Below are 22,205 nucleotides of genomic sequence, written 5' to 3' on the forward strand. Positions count from 1 at the left end.
TGGCTTTTCGGCAACACATTTAATGACAAATCTACCAATATGTCTATGTAACAAATATTTATACTTATTACTAAGTAATATAACATATACAATATTTAAGTATTTAAAATAATATTTTTCAAATCACAGCTATTCTACACGAGCAACAGTTTATGCTGTAAATGAATCTGCGACCTCGAATCACAAGACTTACGCCGCTTCAATGTTGTACAATGTACATGTCACATGGGGAGCTCAGTTTTGTATCTTGTAGTGAGGACAGACGACCGTAACCGCAGGGTTAGTAAAATTTAAACGTATTTTGACTGTGATTTTGCTTATATAACACGAGTCCGACTAAAGATGGTGGTTTAAAGTCTATTTTTTTCCGTAGAGCTAGCTTGCTAACATTGTCATTGACATATCATAGAAGGCTAACTTGCAATGTTACAGTACGTTATGGAATGCGTGTATTTTAGTGTTAGCTTAAAATCCTGATGTTTTTTTGTTTGTTTTTATTATGTCAATTTATTCGTTTTCAATATAACACAATCAAAACATCTAGATAAACTGCAATTAACAGTATTAGAAAAATAAGAAAAAAATGTTTTGTACAATCTTATATACACTGGTATAGGGGTGTTGTTTGAACCTGATGAACCAGGTAATCAAGGTCTTTTTACTTGAAAATTAAAGCATGTCAGTCTGTGGGAAGGCAGATCTCCAGGATTCAGAACCTTGATTAAAATTGTAGATTGTCAAGCACATTTGTACTCAAGTGCTCAGCTCACTCCACTCTTTTTTCTTTGTCTCCATCAGTTGTTCTGAGGATGTTGAGAATCGGCTGCCTCAGAGGACTCAAATGGCATGTGACGTCATGGAGCATCCTGGGGTCAACAACGAGAGAAACAACTAACCTTTCACATCATATTTCACACCAGTCCCACTTTAGAACATCAGCTCGATGTTTTCCTCCACCACACTACCGTCTACCACCTTTATTTGGAGAACATAGAGCTTTTTACTCTCAAGGCTCCTCTAAAACTCCAAACTCGGGCTCGTCGGCAAGGATCAAACTACGTACACGTTTGGTGGTGGCGCTGCTTTTCGGAGGTGGTATTATTGGTACCTGGTGGTATATGTACCGGGAGAAACAACAGAGGATCCAGATGCAAAGACTGGAACAGTTGAGGAAAGTGGCTGTCGGACAGGGAGACTTCCATCTGTTGGATCACACAGGACAGCGCAGGACCAAACGTGACTTCCTGGGCAATTGGGTGCTCTTGTACTTTGGCTTCACCCACTGCCCGGATATCTGCCCCGACGAGCTGGATAAAATGACCAACGTGGTTCGTATTCTGGATAAAGACCCTAGCCTACCCCCTGTCCAGCCACTTTTTATCACCGTTGACCCTGAGAGAGATGATGTGGCCGCTATGGCCAAGTACGTGAAAGATTTCCATCCACGGCTGGTTGGATTGACAGGTACTGCGGAAGAAGTGAAGCAGGCAGGACGGGATTATAGGGTTTATGCCAGCGCTGGTCCTAAAGATGAGGATGGGGATTATATTGTGGACCACACCATCATCATCTACCTGGTTAACCCAGACGGACTCTTCCTGGACTACTACAATAGAATGAAAAATGATGTCCAGATTGCTGAGAGTATACGTAATCACATGAAAAATTATGTTAAATTATTTCCAGATTAATCTGAGGGGAAATACGTGTTTGCACAATAAAGCTCTTATTTCACAAGGATGATCAACCGCATCCTAGTTCCTTATTTTCATAATTAGGTGTTGTTATTAAGTAAAAATAACACTATTAAAAATAGCTTTTGTAACTGAAATTAAACTAAAAATATAAATATTAGACGGAAACTCAAAAATTAGAAATGTTTGCAACTAACTGAAATAAGTTTAAATACTAAAATTAAAATGAAAACTGAAAAATATAAAAATAAAAGCTAATTCAAAACATTCATAAATGTTATAATAGTACAGATTGGTAGGGGAAATTTGTTATTTCTTTAACAGGTTTTGCAGGCAATTAAAACTACATATAATAGCACAAACCAAGGACTGTTATTTATCCAAACAGATTTTATACTTCTCATTGCTACTAAATGTTAGTGGCATCTCATATTTACTTACATCAAACACAAAAACTACTTCTTTCCAGCACTATTTTTATTTTTATGTGTAATTCTTTGATAATTATATAAAAATGGCTTTGACACTGTACAGACATGCAGTTTACTTGGAGTTGAAAAGTGTCCAGAAAATGCATCTGAACAGACTTTTATCATAATTTTAGACATGAAATATGACATTGGCTTTTTAAAATGAAAAGCAGGTCTCATTTGCATAGCAGTTTGTCAAAACACCTGTTATTTCTTCAACTCGGGACTCAAATTCATCCGTGCATGTTTAAAGACCAAATTCAAATGCAAGTTCAGTGCTTAATATCAGTATACCTGTTTGAATTACCAGACTAAAAGGGCCTAGAATAGAAAAGCATAGAAAGTCTTTGTGTTTTTTATCTCTTGGATGTTGTCTGTGATAAATAGCTTGTTTGGGGCCAAAGGTAAGAGATAAGCAATAAACAAAAGTAAAAGGTCAGGGAATATCTGTAGCAGAAGGTGCGTTGTAGGTTTTGAGACGTTCATGAGCCCTCTGTGTAGTCAGTAATGTGAGTTCCATTGTATCTACGCTGTCTTCAAGTCCCTCCTTCTTGTCAATCTCCACTGTGTAATCATTGGCCTGTAACAGAAAAGTAGCATCAGGTCATAAACTGCAATTTTTGTTTTAAAAGATGTACAGAGCCCTGCACATAACATGCAGACAAAAATATTTATACCATAGCAAATTGTGGCCACGGATTAAGAATTCGTTCCAAAAAATGTTTAATTTGTTCCCTCGTTTTAGTAAATTGTGGCTAGGTTGAACTAATTGGTCCCCTCGTTTTGATTTAACTAAAACAAAGGAGCAAATTATTACAACGTGGCCATGATTTAGTAAATCAAGGGAACAAATGACTACAATTTAATTTCAAAGAAATGAAAGTTGTTCAAGATGGCACAGATAACCTGGTAATGCATAACTAAACTCAGACTTGGGTTAGTGGTACCAGCAGTCGCTTCTCTGTGTACCCACCAGCTGTAGCGCAGCCAGCATGTATCTGCAGGCTTCTGTGTTCTCCTTGCCTTTGACAACGAAGGCAAATGATTTTTTCACCCCCACGCTAGAGAGTGCCTGGACAATTCTGCCTCCATACTCGTGAATATCGAAAGCAGGACAGGTCTCCTGTACAAAAAAAAAAAAAAAATACACCTAAATTTTAGATACTTAATGGAGTTAAACTGCAACCAGCAGTTCCCTATATTTATTCTTTATGCAGTGCATTTAATTAGAAATATTATAATCTGTTACATCATGCCACATTACCTGGGCAGCAAGATGAGGATTGATTCCATCCTCCCACTCCTTGACTCTTCGAGATAACGCCGTCTCCTGTGCATACTTCTGAGAGTTCACCAGAAACAGATCCTACATTGAGAGAAATCAGAATGAATAAACTACCACGGTCCCATTTATGTAACATTATTCTAATGGAAATCAATTGTAAGCTTTCATACCACACTCTTTTTGACCAGATCTTCATAACTCATCCGGCTCATATGCAAGTCTTGGAATATTTGCTCCTGTTCTCCAAGGTGCTCCGCAGGTTCAAGTTCATCAACCAAGTTGTCATGTTCCTGATCTGAAAAGTCCTCACCTGAATAAAATTGAAGGAATAGAATACCAAAATATGTTTATGTTTGGTGCATTTTAAACAATAGTTGTATGATCTATTTCAATTAATTAACAGTGAAGGGGAATAAAAATCTAGGAAAATCTTGGTTGATTTTGAGCGCATCCATGTTAGTGTGTACATCTCACCCTCTACATCTGGATGCCGGACCACCTCGACCTGGTCCTCAATATTCTCTGGTTCCAAGTAAGTTTTCTTTAACTCCTCATCGGAGACGAAAACACCCTAAATAGAAAATACCTTACATGACACATCACAATACAATATATATATATATATTTTTTTAATGAGTCTCTTATAACTCATTTATTTGATATATAAAACACAGTACAAACTATAATGTAAAATTATATTTAAATTAACTATTATCTATTCTAATATATTTTAAAGTGTAATTTATTGACTTTTCAGCAGCCATTACTCTAGTGTCACATGACCTTACGGAAATCAATCTAAAATGCTGATTTGGTGCTCAAGAAACATTTCTTTGATGAAAAGTAAGATCATAAGAACAGCATTTATTTAAAATAGTAATCTTTTGTAACATTATAATTATCTTTACTGTCACATTTACCAATTTAATGCATCCTTGCTGAATAAAAATTAATTTCATTTAAAAAAAATCTTTAAAAAAAAAGAAAAAAAGAAATCGACTTCAACTTCACACATGCACAAACTCAAAATTATACTTGCCCTTTTCCTGAGAATCTGCTTCTGTATTTTCAGACGCTGATCCATTTTACTCACAAAGATGTAATTAAGGTCTGCAATAAGAAAAACATTATTTGTATATATTACAACAATATGTAAAACTATATTTATATAGCACACCGCCTCAGATTATTACCAGGATAAGTAGGTCCATTTTTAAGCTTGCGATCTGCAGTCTCAACTGTAAAAGAAAATAACTTCTCTTAGATTCACAAGAAAAATATGAAGTCCATTCATTTTCAACAGCCTGATAAAAATAACTTACAGACTTTAGAGTACCAGCTGCCAAAGTCCTGCAGTTTTGAAGGACCCTTCCGCTTCCTTTTTCCAGACTCTTCAAGACCTGCCGGCACTTTATAACACTTGCCTAGAGAGCAGAAAATAAAATAAAACTCCAACTGCAAAAATTCATATTGAATAACTGAGTTATTTTAAGGGGAAATGTCAATATACATATCCTGAGGGACATCAGATTGAGCACACACCTGTTTTGAGAGGTTTGTCCTCCCCAAAAACAGCATATGAGTCATGCCATTTCCAAGGGTCCACAATTTCCTGGAATATGCACATGCAATTGTATTGTGAGGCTATGATTATGCAACATCATGGATAGATAATTTAACAGACAATACACGTGAACATGTTTACTTGATTAAGTGTAAGTGTGAAGAAAAGAGGGCATTTTATGTCAGTGCACCACTTTATACCTTGGGCTGCTTAGATTCCTGTGAAATTGGCTGTTCTGCAGGTCTCGGTCTCAGCATCCTCCCCTCACTGGGAGCCTAAAACAAATAAAAGGGGAAAACTTTACATTGAAGTTCATTGAACAGACAGTTTTACAAAAGCGAAACAAAACTAATATCAACATTTACATCACAAAGTGTTTGGGTACCTGATGCCTTTCCACCCACTCCTCGGACTCCACCTCCATCCCATGATCTTCCAGTGGAGGAAGAACCTCAGCGCCACAGTCTTCTTCATTGTAACCACCATCAACCTCAGCAACACCTTCTAAACACCAGATGACAATAATTAGATAAAAACAAAATAGACCACCAGAGTGGTCATTTATGGTAAACTATCATTCATAAGTTTGGGGTCAGTAAGGTTTTTCTCATATGCTCACCATCTAAGGCTGATTTATTTTATATAAATACAGTAAAACCGGTAATATTGTGAAATATTAATGCAATTTAAAATGTTTAAATATATTATATTTTAAAATGTAATTTATTCCAGTGATACAAAGCTGAATTTTCAGCATCGTTACTCCAGTCTTCAGTGTCACGTGATCCTTCAGAAATCATTCTAATATGCTGATTTGCTGCTCAAGAGACATTTCTTACTATTATCAATGTTGAAAACAGGTTGTGCTGCTTAATATTTTTGAAATTCGTTATATTTTTTCATTAAAAAAAAAAACATTGGTACAGATTGCCACACACAAGAAGTGTGTCCTCACCTGTCTGTAAGGACACAGGTGCATGTACAGAGAAGTTGTACTGGATTTCTGCAACCTCCTTGAGGAAGTGAGCATGGGAAGAGCCCAGACGCATTAATCCAGCTTCATCCATGGTGAAATTATTAATCCGGAAATCCTTACAGCTGCCAAGAAGCTCCCCTTTAAGACTAGAGAATAACGATTAACAAACATTTTGGTAAAACATTTTAGTTCTTTTAAGTATGAACTTCATTTTCTGCAAATGACCCGGACAATATTCTCCTGAAGAGCAAGAGGACTGAATTAGTACTGCTGGGCTGTACAACCAATCATATTACAGATGGGACAGGTTAACTTTTAACAGTTTAACAGTGTGCAAACTTTTTATTTGTCTGTGTGGGTCAGAGTGTCTTTACCTGAGAAGGGGGTATTTCTGCTTCTCATGTGATTCTGCAGGAATGAGAGATTCAGGAGGGAGACGGATAATCTTCACTGGCTAAAGAAGAATAAGGAAGAATTAGACCCAGAAAACCAGAACATTTACAAAATTAGTAATATTACTTAAATATCTATCAAAAACATATAGTATGCAATCTAATATAGTAGCAAACTAAGAATAATGTGGATAATGTGAAACTTTGACGGGGTGAAACCAACTCACCTCTGTTGGATCTTTCATCGTTATATTCTGAGAGTTGACATTCTCATCCTGTTCAATCTCATCAAACTGCATAAAAAACCCCTCATTTACTGACAGATTTCAAAAACATTACATTTTGTTTAAGGTAACAAGTGTTAATGCCCATTTACACACCTCACAATCGTCACCTTCATTGCCTGAAGGGGCTTTTTCTTGGTTTCCATCTGATGAAGAACCTTGTTTATCACGTCTGTTGAGATTAGCACAAATAGCAAATCAATAAACCCATTCAACAGAATAAACGGAAATTTAAGGTCCAAGACAATAACACCTACTTCTTGTTTTTGTTAGAGATGTAGTCCAATGTTTGAAACACTAGAGTGTGAAGGAGCTCCACCTAAATATTCAGAATAATTTTGTAAAGAAAAATAGAATCTTTGTGCCGTTGTTAATTCGATAAAAAATACAACCTAAAAAAAACTTAAATGAAACGATCTTATTTTGGCAACACTTTACAGTAAGATTCCATTAGTTAACATAGGATAATGCATTAACTAACATTGCAGCTGATGCCAACTCTGAATCAACATTGCCAAATTTCCCATATATTATCATTAAACATATCTAAATAAATAAATAAAGTAACTAAGTAAATAAATAAGTAATAATACCTAAAACATTTCCTTGAACTATTAAGCTATATGATGCTAGATGTCTTGTTTAATATTACTTATTTTATTGAAAATCACTAAACTTACATTGTAGTGAAAATCTGTATTGCACACATTTACCTTTCTGCCATAGATGCATGTTGATCCTTGAATTAAAAGTGCAGCCTCTGCAAAGTTCATCATGGTTTTCCCACCATCAAATGAAATGGTCATCTGGTCCAGCTGTTAACAACAGCAACAATATGAGACTCTGGGAAAGAAAAGGCGCATTTAAACCATTAAGATGATGCTTGATCTCAGTGTGTTTTCTCACCTCCTCAAGATACTCTCCGAGCTGGCTGGCCAGGTCAATGTCCCAGTTCTTGGTGAGGTCCCGCAGGGGTTGCAGAAGATGGGCATATCTCGTCTCTGCAGAATCCATGACCATGTACTTGACCTGAAAATAATCATCGTTTTAACAGGCATTATAATTCATTTTTCTTATCATTCATAATAACAAATAATTGCCATCCACCAAAAATATTAAGAAAGATTTAAGGTGATTACATTTTGAAAAGTAACAGAACATGGCACGTTGTCTTTGATTAGCAAAGCTCTGTTTCACTATGGTTCTGTACTGTACAGTTACAGACAAAACACTTTACATATGAATCACAGTAAAGTATAAACAGGAGATTTGCTAGCTGTCTAATAACTACATACAGTACATGCGCAATAAATAGATCTGCATTATTAACATTAACATTACATTTGAAGTTTATTATAACCACTCAGAATCACTGTTAAACTGTAAGTTATATCTAATTTTGAACATTAGTAACAGCTTCACAGCACTGAAGCTCCAGCTAAACGATAACGTTAAATATCAAAATCCTCACCTTTAGTATGCGAATAAACAACGGCTGCTAAACTGAAATATCCTCTTACTTGTGTATTTCTGAAAATAATATCGTTTGTGTCACTAAAGTATGCAAAAAAATAATAAAAATCTACACTTTGGTGAAAAGCCGCGCGTACGTCATATTTGTTTTTGCCGCGTGCGTGACGTCAAACCGGATGTCTGCTGAACCGCTGCCCCCTGCCGGCCTGGAGGCGTATCGTCTGTCTCCTCTATGCTTTCTTCGATGACCAGAAGAGGAGGCTATAAGGCAGCCAGAATTTCAACTTCTTTAACCCTAGAGATGTATAACCAAAGAGATAAAAGTGAAAAATTACAGTACATAATTTTGGAATTATTGAATCATAATATTTTATTCTCAAAGTATGTATTTTTTATTTTACAATACAAATCACATTCAGCACAATTTCTCAGCCCTCACCAACTTTTTCCTGGGATTACATCCATGCTGGTCTGTAATTTTCATAAGATAATTGCAAAATAGTATGCATAGGCATATATAGACACATACACTCACTTATGTACAGTACATAGGCTACATATATGGACACTAACTAACTAACTAAATTAATAAACACAATACAATACACTGATTTGACTTCCATTTAGGGAAGGGAGATATACAGTCAATAATATGGCATTATTTAGAACAATCAAGATAACGGGCCCAGATCTTTTAAAAAATGTGACCCTGGACCACAAAACTAGTCATAAGGGTCAATTTTTTAAATGAATAAATATAACAAGCTTTCCATTGATGTGTAGTTTGTTAGGACAGGACAATATTTGGCCAAGATAAACTATTTGAAAATCTGAAATCTGAGGGTGCAAAAAAATCAAAATATTGAGAAAATCGCCTTTAAAGTTGTCCAAATGAAATCGTTAGCAATTTATGTTCACTCACAAAAAATTATTTTTGATATATTTACGATAGGAAATTTTCAAAAAATTGTAACACTTTACAATAAGGTTCATTAGTTAAACATTAGTTAATATATTAACTAACACAAACAATACATTTGTTACTGTATTTACTAATCTTCATTAATGTTAGTTAATGAAAATACACTTGTTTATTGTTTGTTCATGTTAGTTCACAATGCATTAACTAATGTTAACAAGATTTTAATAATGTATTGTAATAATGCAAATGTTGAAAATAACATTAACAAAGATTAATAAATGTTGAACAAGTGCAGTTCATTATTACTAATGTAGTTAACTAATGTTAACTAATGAACCTTAATGTAAAGTGTCACCCAAAATATCTTCATGGAACATGATCTTTACTTAATATCCTAATGATTTTTGGCATAAAAGAAAAATCGATAATTTTGACCCATACAATTTATTGTTGGCTATTGCTACAAATATACCCGTGCGACTTATGACTGGTTTTGTGGTCACAAATGTTATTCAGAGCCTCTTAACGAGTATCTGATGATTTCAAGGTGGAGGCAAGACATTATATTTCTGATCCTCTGATGTAAGTGGGTGGAGCAGCCTCCTTCTACTTTAGTATGATCTGTGTGCTAACAAGGAAGAAAAAGCAAGGACTTTACCCATTGGTGCTGATAACCATGACTCGGAAACACCAAATAATGCAGAGGATCTGGCTCTTTTCTGGAGAACTGCTTAAATACATATCCAGAACATTGACATCTATTATAAATGAGGCCAGTTCAGGGTAGATTTGAGCTAATTTAACTTTTGACCTACTACTTTAAATTCCTTTAAATTGAATAAGCAAGAACACATTCCCATGTAGCATCTGAGATTGGTCTTCCTCACAGATCCTCTTAATTTTACAATTAATAATCCTCTTAATTGTTTAAAACAAATTGTCCTCATGAGAGAAGTAGCCTTTCAGCAAGGTCATCTGAGGCATCAGACCTACAGTCACCTCTGACTGCTGTAATCCACTGTTGTCTTTACACAGGGATTGCAATGCCTGTTACACATGTGGGAAGGTTCTGCCAATATTATTTATAGACATTCTTAAGGTAGGCCAAATGAATTTTAAACTGTACTTTAGGTGGTTTATTGTGATTTTTGTTTTTTACCCACAGGTTAAATTACAGCTTCTTATATTTTGTTTTGTCATGCGTAGGCAATAAATTCTTGGTTTAAGGTGGCACTTGTCACGCTGTGACTGGCTCACGGATCACGAAAATCAACAACTGTAAATTCCTTTTTAGTGAATCCAAAAAAATACGCCCATTACATTTGTTTTATAAATAAATAAACATGGTTTATTGCAGAAATTTAATGTAGCATATAGAAAGAAAGAATAAACAATAAAACAGATTTGGGGTGTACTTTGGACGTATGGCAGTCTATTTAATTGTCATTTCATTGCTGATAGGCTTTTGAATAAAGAAATATGAGCCTACAAATTGCTGAGTATGGTAGTAATGAAAAATATTCTTTACATCAAAAAGCAAATAATAATAACAAAATGATAACTACATGTAGCGTATATTGTAATAAAAATCTGTGTCTGGCATGTTCTTAACAAAACAAACAAACAAACAAAAAAAAAAACAAAATAGCTATTTGGCACGACCTTAAGAGAGCGCTCGCGCTTTTGACCACGTGATACGATTCCTGGAAAGTTCCTGGAAATTAGTCTTTTGTATACCAGTCTTTTTAAATGAGGATTAAGTCGTTAACGACGAGCGCACACACATACACACAAAGCAGGAAAAAAAAAATATTCGTTGGAATATCGCTAAACTGCTGGAGAGAGTAATTATATGTGTCTTGTTCGCTTGGCGCGCGCTGTGAACGCGTTTGGACGCACGGCGCGTGCGGTGCGCTTGTAGACAGAGCGAGACAGGCTTTTTTTTTGTGGAGTGTCGCTGCCGAAAGAATCAATGCAAATACAAGGAAAAACGCGTCCCGACCTGCTGAGCATCAGGACGCGCTGGTCGCTTGACAGTAAACCGATCAGTGTTTCCCATTAATAAATGATGGGTTTAAATCATGGTGCCATTCAACGTCTGTAACGCGAAACGCGCTGGACTTAATTGCTTATCGCTTTCACTTAGACAAAAGGTAAGTGATGTGCGCTTTCTCCGACTGTCGCCGTTCGGGCTTAAGTTTTTGGTCAAAATATATTCTTCTTCATTTCTTCTGATTCATTATGTCTCAGATAGCAGCTACATCAAAGGAGTCACGCATGTAGAAGTATCTTCATTTACAGGTTTTGTAGAAAATACAATCGTTTATCTTATTTGTCACACTATCATTTACCAGGAGCTGTCAATGCAGTTTCCTAGTAAAGGCAGTTCTGCGTATTTGCCGTCTCTTAAAGGCAGCCTTTGTTTTTAATTCCTCATGCACGTGCGCAATGAACCATTCACACAGAAGACGGACGTTTATGAAGCTCATGACGATTGACATTTCGTTATTTTATCCAATTAAAAATAAAAAATAAAAGTAGTTAAGGCTGACCTTTGGATTATTCAATTGATATTTAAACGAAATAGCCACTTTCATTTATCATTTTATGAGTGTATTTCAAATAACCAATTAGAAATGAGCTACAGGGGTGAAATCACTATCATATGTGAGCACCACCCTCCTGAGGTGACAGTAGAAGCTGTAGGACTGTAATATAAAGGATTTAAAGGACAAATACAATTTGGAGGTAAGAAGAAAGAGTGATTTCATATCTTTCTTTTAACTTATTTTGCGATCATGATAATGTATGTTAAATGGCTGAACTGGTTTCATCATTGTTTAGTCTAATAGCCACTATAACATTCACACAAGCTTTTCATCTACGTGTTAAAAACTATAAATATCATGTCTAAATAGACGGGAAGGGTTGTAACATTTTCCATTCTGCTGGACACACAAATATTGAACAAAATGGGACAGTGTTGCTACACTCACCATAATGGTGAGTGACTAACACATACACTGTCTGTCTGTACCGTGTTAAGCTGAACTTAGTTTAGCTGCTAACTGTGTTTAAAGAATTTCTATTTGTTTCCAATTATATTTGTTATTTTGAACGTTTCCTATACGTGGACTAGGTTGAATACAAGGGGTCATGAATTGAGAAATCTATATTTTCTCTATCTTTTGCCATGTAAGAGGTCATTGTAACATAAAAAACATACTGTAAGTTTCAGAACTCAAAATGTCCTTGTTAGTCAAAAAACAGCTTTTATTGAAACCAAGCTCTGAAGACGACTGTTTCGGATTTTATCACATTATGACATAATAGTGCGACAAAAGACCGCCTCTGCAGGAGAAAATCAATGCCTACTCATCGCAATCACATCTTTGGCTGCGCCCACTGGCACGTTAGTGAGATGAGAAGAGAGCTACAGGATCACCGGACTAAAAATAACATACCTTCCAAAGGATCCTAATGCTAGGAAAGTGGTTATTTATTTTCAACTATATGAATGTCTCAGTACAGCATTGTTTGTTTGTTCTATACATTGGCTTTGCAAACAGACTTTTGCTATACACTCTAAAAAATGCTGGGTTAAAAACAACCCAAGTTGGGTTGAAAATGAACAAACCCAGTAATTGGGTTGTTTTAACTCAGTGATTGGGTTAAATGTTTGCCCAACCTGCTGGGTAGTTTTATTTAACCCAACTATTGTTTAAAATTACTATATGGCTTAAATGTCTTAAAATGAACCCAAAATAGGTTGGAAATTAAAAATCAGACATAATTACTAGAGGCAACAATAATAATCAAAAGGTGAACATTTATTAATAAGCAATAATAATAAATGTTTATGTTTAATAAATGTTTATTATTTATTATTCATTAAACTTATTAATAATGTTCATTTATTAAACATATTAAAAAATGTTAATTTCCAACATATTTTGGGTTCATTTTAAGCAAGCAATGCAGTCATTTTTAAACAATAGTTGAGTAAAATAAAGCTACCCAGCAGGTTGAGCAAACATTCAAACCAACCACCAGGCTAAAACAACCCATTTGCTGGGTTTGTCCATTTTCAACCCAACTTGGGTTGTTTTTAACCCAGCATTTTTTAGAGTGTAAGATATGGATATTAATGTTGGGTCCATATCTTGCAGTAAGAGTCTGTTTGCTAAGCCTGCACCGAAACCAACAGTAATGTCACAACATGCCTAGCCTAAGTATGTCTAATGCCTAATCTGTGATCAGTCATTTCTGATAGCCTATGTTATGATTCATGTACAGTCAGATGTTCTTTGTCTCAAAATCGTTTATTGCTGTTTATGCGTCAGTAAATCAAGCCATTGACTAAACGGTCAACTTCACATTGTTTCTCTTAGTAGCATGAAAATCTGTTATCTAAATTGTGATTAACTTATATAGGCAGTGCTGGGTAGATTACTTATAGATTGTAGTGAGTTACTGATTCCAGATTACATGACAAAAACTGTAGTAATGTAATCTAGATTACTCATTTTAGGTCATGTATTCTGACTACTTTTTGATTACTTTCTGATTAACTCATTTATCACATTGATTTGAATAGGATCATTTTTTAACCATATTGATATAAAAATAGAAAGAGAAATAAAATATATTACATTTTTTTGTTATCAACAACATGAAGTGCATTAAATATTACATTACATCAGGGTTTCACAGACTGGGGTTCATGATGAAACTGCAGGGGTTCAATGAAAAGCTATTGCGGTAAGTAAATAAATCATAAAAAGAAAAAAAGAAAAAAAATTACTAATGTATATATATATATATATATATATATATATATATATATATATATATATATATATATATATATATATAAACTTCATGTTATGACCATTAACTGACATCAGAGAACTGTGAACTTATTATTGACAATTTTATTATTGACCTAACTTATTAACTTAAATTCTAAGGGGTTACTTTATACATTAGGGCAAAGAGGTTCAGCTGACAAAAAAGTTTGGAATCCCTGCATTTCATGTAAATGACGTGAATTTGTACATTTTAATGTGTTTGAAAGGCAAATGCCTTTCAGAGACAGTAATACGTGGTTAAATGACTCACTGAGTTAGAATTCAAATAATAATTGTGTTCGTCTGGAGTTGATTAGATATGCAATGTTGTAATGATGAGAAAAAGCTTTTTAAAAGTGAAATGATTTCTGTAAATCCAGATCAAATGCTGTGTAGGTCTCAGTTTTTAGTGATTCTGTGTGTGCAATTCCACAAAACCTGGAAGACTTTCTGAATGTATATAAGCAGTAGGCTTTTTTAGAAATGAAAATTAAAATAGCTATAACAAAGTAGAATCAATGAATTGAATAATTTAATGCCATTGTGAGAATAACATGTAATCATCATGTAATAAATACAAAAGTAACTGATTACGAGTATTTGATTGGAATCTGATTATGTAATCCAAATTACATGTAATCAGTCACTACCCAGAAAGCGATCAAAGAACGCTCCCTTTATAATCACTGGAGCTGTCAATCACACAGTGTGAGTTTATCAGTGACTGAATTCTGGACACTTGCCAAAACACTGTCTACACTGCACAATGAATTTCTTATTTACATCATGTTTGCACTCTTAGTAACGAAAGCATTTGTGAGAGTGCAGAGATCAAGTTGAAATGATGAGATCACTGCATTCATGCGCTCAACAGTCATCTGCTAACGCTCATTGCTGCAACCTTTCATGCCACAGGAGTAGATCTAAATATAATGCTATAATCAACACTTTTCACGATTAGTTATCTCCACAGCTGTAATATGTAAAAACTTAGTAACATTTTTGAGAGAGTTCCACATGTAGTCTAACACTTATTTCATACGCAAAGATTTTAGCCAATCATTGCAGTGGACGTCTCACAGCAGACACGCCCCTTCCAACATCAGAGGGCTAAAAACAGAGTTGAAAATGGCCTTTTATTTCTAAATGATGACAATTTTGATGTAAAAATCATACTAACATTATAAGTGCACCTCAGGAAACATTACAAAATGATTAAAAAAAAAATGCAGTTCATGACCCCTTTAAATGTTTAAAATGAAATGAGGTTGATGTGGGATGGCATAATTAGCCTATTCTGAACAAGTAAATTTGATTACCACAATAAATTCACCAATTATAGTGTTACAAACAGGTAAAAGATTGTAACAACAACACTATTCGTACTTGACATTAATTTACACAGCGTTACAGACCTTGAAACGAAACATGTACTCCCCGATCTAATTTCTTATATAGCCTAATGTAACGCATTCTGTCGTCTAAAACATGTTTGTGTTTTCAGATCGGCGCAGCCAAACATAATCCACGGACGCTTTGGAAGACTTCTCACATGTTTTGGTTGATTGTAAGAGTCAGTCGTCAGTTCGGGGGATAATTATAGACTTTGACTGGATGCAGAACGCGGTTCTCCAATGACCTGTCACTCATCCGACTCCACGGAAAGCATCGAGAATGAAAGGAGATCGCAAACTGAAACCCAAATCACGGAGTCCGAACAGAGTCGCATTGCCACTGCCATGAGAGACCTTAAAAACACCGGTAAACGTTTACTGCTCGTTTCCATATTCTATTCATTTGTTCCTGTAACACTGACTGGATTAATGTTGTAAACACAGCCACAGCCAGTGATTTATATAGGCTACATAAAAAATAAACATTATTTTAAATGCGTCAAATGTGATGTTAAAAATGATAATAGCCGATTTCAAAAAAGTAACCCTCTATATATACAATTTCAATAAAATGTTTAAAGGTCGTTTAAAGTGTACTTTAATCTCATAATTCAAACTGGGAGCAGGTCTACACTAAGCTCTTGGCATGAGTTTGTTGATGTATTCAAATCAGCTATGATTTCATTTTTTGAATGTCATATGGTTTAAAATGTTGTTTGAGGATTGCTGTTTATTTATTTTTACATTTCTGTGATATAATTTGCATCTGGTGTGTTTTTTGTTGTTATATCAGAGAAATATTAGAGAGGTGAATGTCAACAAAAAAAAAAGCCTATGTAAATCCAGTAATTTTTTCCATTAAGGGGCGATTTTTTGGATTTTTGGGGGCATTTTATTTTTACATATATGAGGACATTTATTTTCTATCCATATAAAGTATACACTTTTTTTTAACCGTTTATGTCAATACTTGAATTTAATAAATACATTAATCCATATAGGATTGGGATATTACACATGAAGTGTAAATAAAATTAATTTAACACCAAGTAGAACAGTAGGCAATATTACAAACTGTGTATTTTGTAATAAATTGTATTTTTTTTTTCTTTCTTTTTTTTTGCCCCCACATACTGAATTCAGAAGGCATTTTTGTCACTTTCTGTGGCATTTTTTCCTACAAGCCTCCCTTTCTGACCCTGATATGAAGTATGTAAGTGAATGCAAGTAGGAACTATGTGAATTTCCTGACAAAAGACTTTACTGTTTACATTTTCAGTTTGCTTTTGTGCAACAAAAGATTGACATTATCATCTTTTGTTATGTTTCCTGGCCTGGCTGGAACATTTGTCCTCAATTGCTTGCATCCCTTTCTGGTTTCAAGTGCACAAGCAAATTTAGCCCTGCACTGTATATGAGAGAAAAGCAACATAAAGTAATTACGATGCTGCAATGAGATCCATTTTTATGTTTGTTTGCTGCTGAGAAAAACAATTTGAGTAGCTTTTGGGAACATCTGTCAAGCATTTGCCTTTAAAAAATGTCAAATACTCCCAAGATGAAATAGTCAGATGGTCTAGTATTTCAGGAAAGATACATAATTTTTGTTGACATTTTTGCCGTGTTGTTTAGACTTGCTGTTTCACAGTCGCCATAATGTTTTCAATCAACGTTCATTTAACAGCTCATTTCGGAAGTGCTTGGTTTTTGCTGCATTATCAAATGCTAATTAGCTCAGTAAGTCACGGTTTTGTGAGCGTGTCCTTTGAGGGAAACGTTATGGGTCTCATATTACACAAGCAAACGACTGAAACAAATACTGTGGAAGAGGATACGTATGACCATCTGTGTGTCTTCTTTTCTTGGAAGCAGGCTGGTATTGGGGCAGCCTGACAGCCAATGAAGCCAAGGAGATCCTGCAGGACACGTCGGAGGGCACATTTCTGGTCCGGGACAGCTCTCAGAGGGACTACCTCTTCACCATCTCCGCCATGACATCTGCGGGACCAACCAACCTGCGTATCGAATACAAGGACGGCAAGTTCAAGCTGGACTCCGTGGTGCTGGTCAAGCCCAAACTCAAGCAGTTCGACAGCGTCGTCCATCTTGTGGAGCACTACGTGCAGCTGTCCCGGACGTCTTGTAAGGGCAGGACTACCCCTCTCGCCCCATCCAACGGCTCTGTGCAGCTGCTGCTCACGACTCCGGTGTACACAGCCACACCGTCTCTGCAGCATCTGTGTCGTATTGCCATTAATAAAACCACACGGCGGGTACAAGAACTTCCTTTGCCTAACCGGCTGAAGGATTACCTGACAGACTACACCTATAATGTATAGAACAGCGTGGATGACAATGACCATAAGTGCTGAGGTTCTATAGATCATAGACCCAGTGATAATGGGGTGCTAATGTCCCGTTTAGGATCATTTGCCTGGGATCCTTCTCCTTGTGCCCAAGGACTACTTTAAAGGGATAGTTCACCGAAAAATCTGTCATTAATTACTCACCCACATGTTATTCCAAACCCCTTTGGCTTTCTTATTTCTGTGGAACACAAAAGAAGATATTCTGTTTTTGTCCATATAATGAAAGTCAGTCAGGTCCACGTCCATTGACTTTCATTTTATCAACATAGACAGACATCTTTCAAAATATCTTCCATGTTCTGCAGAAGAAAGAAAGTCTTACAGGTTTGGAATGTCATGAGGGTGAGTAAACAATGACAGAATTTTAATTTCTGGGAGAACTATCCTGATAATACGAAGAATATCATAACAATGTTAAGTGTCCTTCATTGAACACTTAACAAGTTTATGGCCTGTAGATATTCTACGGTCAATTTTTAAAGAGCGAGTGAGCAGTATGTGTGAGGCACACTGGCCTACACCGAAATCTGTGGGTTCCTACCAGTTATACGCCCATCAGATGTACAGAACGCCTCAAGGTGTGGCCGTGTGTCTCTTTTAAAGGACCAGTTCACCAAAAAATGAATAGTTCAACCTCATGTTGTTCCAAACTTGATTGTCTTTCTTCTGCAGAACACAAAAGAAGATATTTAGAAGAATGTTGCAGCTGTTTTTGTCCATATATTGAAGTCAATGGGGTCCAAACCTATCAAGCTCAAAACTATCAAGAACTTAAAGGTACACTCTTAAAAATAAACGTTCCAAAAGGTTTGCACTGATGCCATAGAAGAACAATTCTTCACACTAATTTGTTCTTAGTGTGAAGAACGGTTTTCCACTATTAAGAACCTGTCCAATGGAAAGCTTCAATGGATGTGTTAAAGGTTCTTCATGGAACCATTTAAAGAACTTAGTATAAAAAGAATCCGTACAACTCAACCAGAATATTCTAAGTGTTCTGAAATTGAAGGCTTTTTTTTTACTTTCAAATCATTGATCAAAAGCAGGCATACACAGACCACATCAACTACGGTGACAAGAACGTCAACTGACGTCAAACCTCACTGGGATGTTAACTGACATTTGAGGTATCTTTTTTTTGTGTTCCACAGAAGAAAGAAAGCCATATGATTTTGGAACAGCATAAGGGTGAGTAGATGATTACAGAATTTTCATTTTTGGGTGAACTATCCCTTTATTGCAGCAGGTGTCTGAGATGTTTTGCATCCTGTGTTTGAGACATGGGAGTTTGAATGCTTTTTGAGTATATTTTATTTGCTCATTATCCATGTTATATTTTTGTACTGTAGTCATAGATGATCATTTGATGTCATGGTTGCCCAAGGAACTGCTGGGAATTGGCAAGTACCTTGCGATTTGATATACTGTATACTGTATCCTGATGTGTCATCATGATAATGTAATACCTACTGAAAAAGTACATTTAAAAATAGCCCTTTTTAAAAACAATTTTAAACAATAAAACATTATAAAACTTAATTGATCAAAAGTGTCAGTAAAGACCTTTATAATGTTACAAAAGATGAATTAAAGAATCCTGAAAAAATGTATGGCAGTTTCCACAATAATATTAAGCAGCAATTGTTTTCAACATTGATAATAATAAGAAATGCTTCTTAAGTAGCAAATCAGCATATCAGAACATGATTTCTGAAGGATCATGTGACCCTGAAGACTGGAGTATCTGGAGTGCCATTTCAGGAATACATACAATTTGAAATATATTAAACCAGTTATTTGAAATTGTGATAATATTTCACAATATCACTGTTTTTACTGTATTTTTGATCAAATAAATGCAGCCTTGCATGGTGAACATATGAGACTTCTTCCAAAAACTTTGAAAAATCTGATTAACCCCAAACCTTTGAAAGGTAGTGTATATATAAAAACTTGCAGACAGAGGTTCTTGCCATTCTCCAGGCTTTAAGGGTGCGTACTTTTGCAAATGAAATATACCACCGGCTTAGTATTTTGTTGCACATTCTGAACCAAGAGGTAATTTAGCAGCATGGTTTGTTTCTGCTGTTGTTGCATATGGTCAACATGTATTGGCCTGTGTTAACCCTACCTCAGGAGGGCGTCTTAATAAACCTGCATGCTGACTGGTCGTATTTGGAGAATATTTGATTCTATACTTAAGCGCAATTTTTGACATAGACCAAAAAAGATGCACTAGGTCAGAAGCTTTTTCTTTTCTCCTCACTGCTATTTATGGAGAGATTGTAAGAAAAAATCAGATTTTCCTTTCAAGTTCCACACTAATCTGACCTCCTTTGAACTAAACATACATAATTCTATTCCTTGAAGAATGGGGCGCTGAATGTCCTATTCACCATTGTGCTTGAGTGCTAAATTCCTGCATTTTTTCTCTCCATACTTAGTATGGAGCCATTCGGATAGTATTATCCCAAAAAGCATTGCTCTGATTGGTGGCTTGATTTTGCCTTTTTTTTTTAAACTAATAAATTCCTTATTTAATATGACTAAAAATGAAATCAATCTACCAAGGTGCACAAAAATTTTACCCACCTAAATAATTAGGAAACTAATCTCAGATCAACATGAAAGGTCATTTTGCCAACATCTTTCAGATTCAATATACTAATGTCATTTTTATTTGTCGTCTTCCTTGAGGACATGGTATATCTAGGGTGGGAATCATGCATAAGTCTGATATGATCTCTTTGCCACTACAAAATTCCACTGATATCATTTTACAGCTTTGTGCTGCATCAGGAGTGAATGGATTGTCTCCCAAAAAGTGAGAAATAAAAGCAATCATAGCTTTAATTCCTGCTCTGTGACTGTCTTTTTTGGTAATATCTGAACTTAACATGCTTGTGAGATGTAATAATTTTGTTTCAGTGCAAAAAAAAGTGAAGAAAAACATCCTCAAACAAACACCATGTTTGTTTGTTTTCCTCTACAAATTCACTCCTTTATTTCTGCCCCTGAATGAGCCAATCATGTGCAGAACTGATAATAACACTCGTCATCAAGGTCACACACCCACATCCTGGCAACCTCTCAAGCATTCAGTAAACCCACATCCTAAATGAACTTCTGGTTTCTAATATACTGAAAATATACAGATAATCCAAGTCAAGTGTCTGGTGTTTGTTTGGAAATTGTTTGTTTAGTTGTTAAGGTAAAGGGAAGATTCACTCTGGATTTTCATCACTGATTTGTTAATCCAACAGTTTATTTTTACATGACATTTCATGCATGCTAGCGCTTCATAATATTTCATGTATAAGTATTTTTGTTGTGTTTGTCTGCGAAGGTGTTTTGCCACATGATTTGGAAAGTTAAAGTCCCAATTTGCCCAGTCCATTTTCCATTTTCACAGCTTTTCTTGTCCCCTCCATGTTTTTTTTCTTAGCTTGCACCAAAGCATGGAAATTCTGAGTAACATTTTGAGTCACTCCATATTTTCCAGGGATTTTTAGAATAAACTGTGTACAAAGGCTGCGTAATCACAGACGTTTCCTCGAGAGGCAACACGATCAGCACAAGAAAGTGACTGTTTCTCTGTTAAATATTGACACCATTCCCAAGAAAGAGCTGCTAAATGCTGGAGTTCTCCTTGTCACAACATAAAAGAGTTGTTTAGTCAAAGATAACGTGGAGATATCACTGTTTTCCAGGTAATCTAAACTTCATTGGATTTTACATGGAAATTGGATGTAATTGACCCCACAAGTGCACCGTCACAGTTTCTGCAGTCACAAACACATTTAACTGTTGGTTTCAGCATGTTAGAAGATCAACGTAATCCTATCCAAGTTCTCGTTCTTATTTTCACTACCCCCTAAAGCATGAATTCATTCATGTGTTGAATAACCTGAAAACCATATCTGAGTCTTTAGAAACCACTGGCTGTGCTCAAGGGAATAAAGACACCTCTAATGTTTTAAGTTACGTTAACTTGACATTAGACAAAAAATTGTAAATGGGTCATTGACGAATAAGGTTTTTAAAAGTGTAAAAAAAAAACCCTAATGGAGATATAATTAATTTTGAAGTTTTATTGACTGTTAACAATGAGATTATGTAGTTTTTATAATCAATTAACACAATGGACAAAATATGTCACCAAAAAAGTCATTTGGTTTAACCAAAATTTCGGTTTTACCAAATGACACTTTTGGTTATACCGAATGACGATATTTTCAAACAATGCTAACAGGCTGATATCTAGCTAGATAGCTAGTAAGCTTGTTAGCTAGCTAGCAAAAGAACAATCAAACATTTTATATTTAGTACAAGTATTTAAAATATTACAACATTTTCCATGTTTTATAGTGGTTGTACCGAATGACCTGATGTTTCGGGACATGCGTATGAGCAAGTGAAAACATGAATTTTTCAAATAGTTAAGAGAGAGTTAGTTACTTTGCTTCACGACCATGTGGTCCTTTGCAGGTGTCTGAATGATGTCACATCCTGTCACATGATATTGACCGCAT

General features: G+C 35.4%; 3 protein-coding genes across 9 annotated transcripts in view; 2 read left to right on the forward strand and 1 right to left on the reverse strand.

Annotated features, from left to right (window-relative positions):
* The first annotated feature begins 159 nt into the window (after positions 1-159).
* LOC127510449 (protein SCO2 homolog, mitochondrial) lies at positions 160-1,743 on the forward strand. The gene is made up of 2 exons (XM_051889973.1): positions 160-279; positions 799-1,743. Exon 2 carries the CDS (start codon positions 810-812, stop codon positions 1,689-1,691), a length of 882 nt encoding a protein of 293 aa, XP_051745933.1. The 5' UTR covers positions 160-279; positions 799-809; the 3' UTR covers positions 1,692-1,743.
* Positions 1,744-2,150: 407 nt separating this feature from the next.
* Positions 2,151-22,205, reverse strand: part of ncaph2 (non-SMC condensin II complex, subunit H2) — a 28,776-nt gene continuing 8,721 nt past the window's right edge. Inside the window, exons 3-21 of one of the 4 annotated variants that reach the window (XM_051889971.1) lie at positions 8,276-8,433; positions 7,572-7,694; positions 7,379-7,480; positions 6,923-6,984; positions 6,762-6,837; positions 6,609-6,674; positions 6,364-6,443; positions 5,969-6,135; positions 5,399-5,517; positions 5,214-5,288; positions 4,992-5,061; positions 4,772-4,873; positions 4,643-4,687; positions 4,489-4,559; positions 3,924-4,020; positions 3,620-3,759; positions 3,429-3,530; positions 3,138-3,287; positions 2,151-2,744 (exon numbers count right to left, since the gene is read on the reverse strand). In XM_051889971.1, coding sequence (XP_051745931.1) covers positions 2,601-2,744; positions 3,138-3,287; positions 3,429-3,530; positions 3,620-3,759; positions 3,924-4,020; positions 4,489-4,559; positions 4,643-4,687; positions 4,772-4,873; positions 4,992-5,061; positions 5,214-5,288; positions 5,399-5,517; positions 5,969-6,135; positions 6,364-6,443; positions 6,609-6,674; positions 6,762-6,837; positions 6,923-6,984; positions 7,379-7,480; positions 7,572-7,685 — 1,782 coding nt within the window. In that variant the 5' untranslated portion in view covers positions 7,686-7,694; positions 8,276-8,433 and the 3' untranslated portion in view covers positions 2,151-2,600. Of the gene's footprint in view, positions 2,745-3,137; positions 3,288-3,428; positions 3,531-3,619; positions 3,760-3,923; positions 4,021-4,488; positions 4,560-4,642; positions 4,688-4,771; positions 4,874-4,991; positions 5,062-5,213; positions 5,289-5,398; positions 5,518-5,968; positions 6,136-6,363; positions 6,444-6,608; positions 6,675-6,761; positions 6,838-6,922; positions 6,985-7,378; positions 7,481-7,571; positions 7,695-8,136; positions 8,442-22,205 lie in introns of those variants that run through there. The other 3 variants (XM_051889972.1, XM_051889969.1, XM_051889970.1) reach the window with 3 other exon arrangements.
* Positions 10,417-20,526, forward strand: socs2 (suppressor of cytokine signaling 2). 4 transcript variants are annotated; one of them, XR_007929644.1, is made up of 4 exons: positions 10,417-11,213; positions 15,415-15,671; positions 17,174-18,450; positions 18,825-20,526. XR_007929644.1 is itself a non-coding variant. In XM_051889977.1 (3 exons), the coding sequence occupies exons 2-3, from the start codon at positions 15,545-15,547 to the stop codon at positions 17,641-17,643; spliced, it is 597 nt and encodes a 198-aa protein (XP_051745937.1). In that variant the 5' UTR covers positions 10,417-11,213; positions 15,415-15,544; the 3' UTR covers positions 17,644-20,526. The 4 variants fall into 4 exon arrangements, 3 of the variants coding, with proteins under 3 accessions (XP_051745937.1, XP_051745939.1, XP_051745938.1); XM_051889977.1 differs by having other exon boundaries at positions 17,174-20,526; XM_051889979.1 differs by having other exon boundaries at positions 10,736-11,213; positions 17,177-20,526.

This window comes from Ctenopharyngodon idella, chromosome 4, assembly GCF_019924925.1.
Source record: "Ctenopharyngodon idella isolate HZGC_01 chromosome 4, HZGC01, whole genome shotgun sequence".
Lineage (NCBI taxonomy): Eukaryota > Metazoa > Chordata > Actinopteri > Cypriniformes > Xenocyprididae > Ctenopharyngodon > Ctenopharyngodon idella.